The sequence below is a fragment of the Anarrhichthys ocellatus genome, unplaced genomic scaffold, assembly GCF_004355925.1.
Source record: "Anarrhichthys ocellatus isolate YVR2014 unplaced genomic scaffold, GSC_Weel_1.0 scaffold49, whole genome shotgun sequence".
NCBI classification, from domain to species: domain Eukaryota; kingdom Metazoa; phylum Chordata; class Actinopteri; order Perciformes; family Anarhichadidae; genus Anarrhichthys; species Anarrhichthys ocellatus.
In genome coordinates this window covers 1311378-1316275 of record NW_022280079.1, presented here as the reverse complement: position 1 = coordinate 1316275, position 4898 = coordinate 1311378, and the positions used below count along the sequence as shown (strand labels likewise).

Below are 4898 nucleotides of genomic sequence, written 5' to 3'. Positions count from 1 at the left end.
AGTATAAAACATGCTACCTGCATCTCGTGAACCAAATGTTATTGCACTTTTGTTCATATAGCAGTACTTTTAAAATAAAAGTGCGCAATACACTACTTTTGAATTCATTATTGAACTTTGCCATAACAATGCGATTAATCGCAAAAAATCCATGCGATTAAATATTTTAATCGTTGCCCAGCACTAGTAATTACATCACACAAAACATTCATTTTTGCTTTTTAGTAAGAAGCAGGAATTGTTGTTATGTTCTCTATGGTGCTTAAACCAAAGAATCTCAGAGTAAGACAATGATTCACTATTACAGTTAAAACATTTGACCATTCTGACCTCGACAACAAAAAACAATCTCCACTCAGCGTGCCCTTTCTTATATCACCTTCATCTGCTGATGAAGACGATGTGATGTGATCGAGAGCTTCAGAACAAGCAGATAAGTGGACCTTGAGTGGATATCAACGTCAACTGTCGTTTCCAAGCTGGAGAACGAGCTTTCAACCATCACGGACAATAAATCCTAAACATATACATAACAACCAGTTTGATCATCTACAATTCCATGAGAACCGGGCAATGCCGTCTGCTGCTGAGGAGCGTGTGATACGGACTAAAGTCCTCCCAGAATCAGCAAACGGACTTTGAGCATGAACAGTTTAGTGAGTTGTTATTTTGTAACGGTGGGTCGTACGAGAGAGGCCGGTGTGAAAACTAATTCTGGATCCAATTTCTATGTCGGATCTTCATTTTCTGTCCCATGTTTATGATTTAAGGTCAGGTGGAAAAAAAATGTCCCCCACTTGTTTCACATATGAAAAAAGAAATTTAAGAAATTCAGAAAGATTATCGTGGGAGAAACTTTTCTTCACCTGCTCTAAAGTCAAAAACACTTTGGATTGTGATTGACCTGTGGGACGCCTGTGCTAAACGTCCTCTCTGTCTTCCTCGTTCTCAGCGTACCTTCCCACTGTCCGCTGAGGGCGAGCGTCCTGTTGATGACGATGTCGATCTCCGTGGCACCGTCAGCCACCGCCAAGCGGACTTCCTGCAGCCGGGTCTCCAGTGGTGTCTGGCCTGCTGGGAAACCAGTGGCCACTGGAAGACGAGACACACGCTCACACACAGTTCATGTCGTTCCTGCAGGTGTGACTGAGTTTCAGGTGACTCACCTGAGGCAACGGGAAGGCTGGAGTTGGCTGCTTTCAGTGATTTGACGGCGTCGGCCACACGAGATGGATACACACACACTGCTGCTGTAGTAACTCCTGGCACATGACACACAACACTGGAAGCTCAGCAGAGAAGAACAGACATGGAGATGAACTGGTCTGTGTCGCCCTCTGCAGGCTGAATTCAGGTCTGAACAGACAGTGTGACATGATCAACAAAATCTATGAAAATAAACCGGTGCTATGGTTTTATGTACTGCTCAAACAACTATCCAATCAGTTAGTCAATCAAAAGAAGATATAACTGACCTGTTGTTAAAACAATCGTGTGCTCTTCTCTGTTTTATATATTAGTAAAGTGAATGTCTTGGTGTGAAGTTGGTATTTAAAAAGGTGTCCGTTTTTCTAAAATACTTACAAACAAATGTGAATAAAGTGACGCAGTGCATTAAACGAGTCAAGTCTTTTTTCACTAAAATCAACTTTCCATATTGAATATAATTCTTTGGTTTCATCTACATAAATAAAATGATGCTGTCTTAACGCGTTATATTTTCAGACTTTAAAACATTAAGTTGAGTTATTATAAATGTTTGGATCAAATGAAACAATGCTACGCAGCCACCACTGTCATGCTACAGTAGTGTAATAGTATCATACTAAAATGATATTTCTGTTTTTTACTTTATCCGACAGTAAACTGAATGTGGCCGACTAAGTAGTAACATGTCTTTTTAAATAGGTTAATACTATATTGACTTTTGTATAAACTATAGAGTAAGTGTGTTTTTAATATTGTTTGTTATAATGTCATAAACATTTCATTCTCCCTGTACTTTGCATAATAGTTACAGGAGGAATGCATCTCTGGTTTATGAATTCTTCATGCAGAGGTGTTTGTGAATCTGTGACGCTGTAAGGAAGGATTACACAATCTCCTCGGAGTTAAAGCCGGTTCCTCAGCAGACAGGAGGACTGAGACAGGACCTGGACCATGAAGCATTGACTAAGTCGGTTTGCTCCAGAAGTTATCACTTGCTTACCAAGCCACTTTAACCAAAGGGTTCAATGATTTCTTTCTTTCAATTTCTTAATCATCATACAATCTACTCAAACCTCACGGTGGCCGTGAAAGTAAACAGTATGTTCACAGTCCAGCTGCAGTGACTGAACACTGGGCTGCATGCGGTGAGTCAGGCAGCAGACCTTTGTCGTGCATGTCCACCGCCCGGAGCAGGTCGTGTCGGACCGGCTGGATGGCTTTCAGGCACAGCCGGTGGACGTTGGACGGCGTGTCGTCTCCAGCGAGAGTCGTCAGGTCGATACATGTGACGGCCTTCAGCAGCCAGGCGGCCTGCAGGACAGACACACCAGACACGGTGCCCAACGTCAGAGCCCACCGCTTTCACTTTGTCTCCATCTGCACAGCTCAGTGTCAAACCAACAGTTATACATACCACCCATGATGCTGTTTTGTGATTCAGAATAGAGAAAAATGAAAACATTAACATGTATATTATGTATACTATGTATACACTTGGCAACATGATAAATGGGTATATATGTCATCTTTTAAAGTAGTACATGCTTTCTGGTCATGGTGTCCCAGTAGTGTGACAGTGGGAGCAGGTGTATGAGGAGTTCTACCTGCCACTGTTTCTTGGGGATCTTCTGTCCTTGTATGTGCTGAGCTCTCTTCAGGACGGCCTTTGTGTTCACCCTCACTTTGGATATCCGCTCCAGGTCTGACGCCCATGAGCAAGGAATGAAGGAAGAAGCGGTGCATTAGTTTGCTAAAGTGTGAATTTGGACCATGAAATATGGCAAATTAGTAGAAACTATGCTCCAACTTCAGTGATTGGCATCAAAATGTAGCTAAACACTGATGTTTAATTGGGCATTTAAGTAAGTACTATTCAAAACAAATGATATGCGCACAAAAATTTAAAACCGAGATTTAAAGAATTTTTGGCAGCTGTCATGTTTGATATTTAAAGTTTCCCATCCTGCACCTACCCCAGTGTGTCAACTACAAACAAGGAAGTCTTTGACAGAGAATGTAAAGATATGCAAAGAAAGTGATGTATTTGAAAAAGAGTATCTTTACCCTCCACTAACAGACGTTAACTAAAGTACAATAACATGTCAGCCTGAAGTTAAACCAGTGAAAAGAAGAAGAGAGCTACAGTACAGAGGGTTGAAGGAGTGAGCTGAGCACAAAGAGCTGGGCTGTCATGAGTTCTCACAGGCTGCACTGCGTGACTGTATCACACCCCGTTCTAGTTCACTATACGGTGCCTTCATACACGTTGACGTTACGGTAAAAAGGAAGTTAGCAAGTGAAATTTGTTTCTAGAACTGTCATTTTATGTCAACATGTCGCACGTTACAGTATGTATTTGACACAGTGTTACAGTGTGTCTGTTACATATAGAGTTACAGTGTGTTACAGTGTGTTACACAGTAACATGTTGGTGTTCAGCAGGTCAGCTACCTCCTAAATGTTACTTATTAAACTGAAGTCAAGGCTACGCTGAAGTTAGCTTAGCTAGCCTACTTAACTGTTGTTTTTAATAAAACATATATTTCTATAAAACGGTGAAAGGTGCTATCTATTTTAGAAATTATTAACAAAGCGTAGCGTGTATAAATAATGCTGGTAAAACTAAAAGTTGTGGTAAAGACACAGCAAAACATGTGCAAAAGACGTGACGTTAACGTTTTAACGGGAGCAGAATTTAGCTTTAGCTGTCAGCTTCTACTTACCGAGCTTTGTCCCCGGGTTCCTGGCCGACATGTCAAAGGACAGGATAGTCTTTATTTACGGGCAGATAGTGAAATTAACAGCACGAGCCACTGACCTGTCAACCCTCCACTTCCTGTCTACAAACAGCATGGAGCTATGGGGTTTCGGAAGAGGAATCCCTCCACAATAAAACACAAACAAAAAAACATCTCAAGCTTCCTGTGCAGCTAAATGACTTCCGGGATGTTCTCGTTTCCAAAGAGTACTTATGACCACACATGGCAGACCAATGTGTGTTAACAACTGGTACTTGTCTCACAATAAATGCAGTAAATTCCATGCTACATAGCAGAACAGAGCAGGATCAGCTCAGAGAGGCTCCACACATCTGTGGTCAGTGGGGTAGTGGTGCTTTAGTAGTTGGGTTATTATACTGTGGCTCCAACCTTAATTAACCATCAGTAAAACACTGCCTCCACATTAATGCATCAGTATGCTTGTAATAACCCAATAGTATACGCTGTAATAGTTCTGAATTTAAGTACATGTCGCTGATAATTGCAATGCATTACTTCTACATGTAATGGAGTATGTGTATATTTAAGTGTTGCTACGTTCAAGATCTCAATACTTCCTCTACCCCTTAAGTGTGTTTATATATTTTGTTACACTACATAATGTGAAAGTTGGCACCTCAACAAAAGCGTGAGAGGTGAAAACCCAGAGAATTCTATATGATGCTTGCAATTCATGGACGGCAAGGTATTGGACATTTGTTCCCAGAATCAAAGGCAAAAGCAGCGATTCTTTTGACTTCTTCTTTTACACTGTGGTTGTAAGCCAGTCATTGGCCATGTATCACGTGTAACACCTTCTACCGTGTGGCGCCAGTTAAACGTGATTATTTGGATGCTGAGGTAGATTACATGCTCCAAAACGACATCGCTGTACCTACATCATCTAGTTGGGCTTCTCCATGTATTTTG

At 41.3% G+C, this 4898-nt stretch overlaps 1 protein-coding gene across 1 annotated transcript in view; it reads right to left on the bottom strand.

Moving 5' to 3' along the window:
* Nucleotides 1-4044, bottom strand: part of dera (deoxyribose-phosphate aldolase (putative)) — an 8828-nt gene extending 4784 nt beyond the window's left edge. The window contains exons 1-5 of the mRNA XM_031869917.1: nucleotides 3933-4044; nucleotides 2814-2911; nucleotides 2373-2520; nucleotides 1167-1262; nucleotides 958-1092 (exon numbers count right to left, since the gene is read on the bottom strand). Of these exons, the coding sequence (XP_031725777.1) occupies nucleotides 958-1092; nucleotides 1167-1262; nucleotides 2373-2520; nucleotides 2814-2911; nucleotides 3933-3963 (508 nt within the window). The 5' untranslated portion in view covers nucleotides 3964-4044. The remainder of the gene's footprint in view (nucleotides 1-957; nucleotides 1093-1166; nucleotides 1263-2372; nucleotides 2521-2813; nucleotides 2912-3932) is intronic.
* Between the last annotated feature and the right edge of the window lie 854 nt (nucleotides 4045-4898).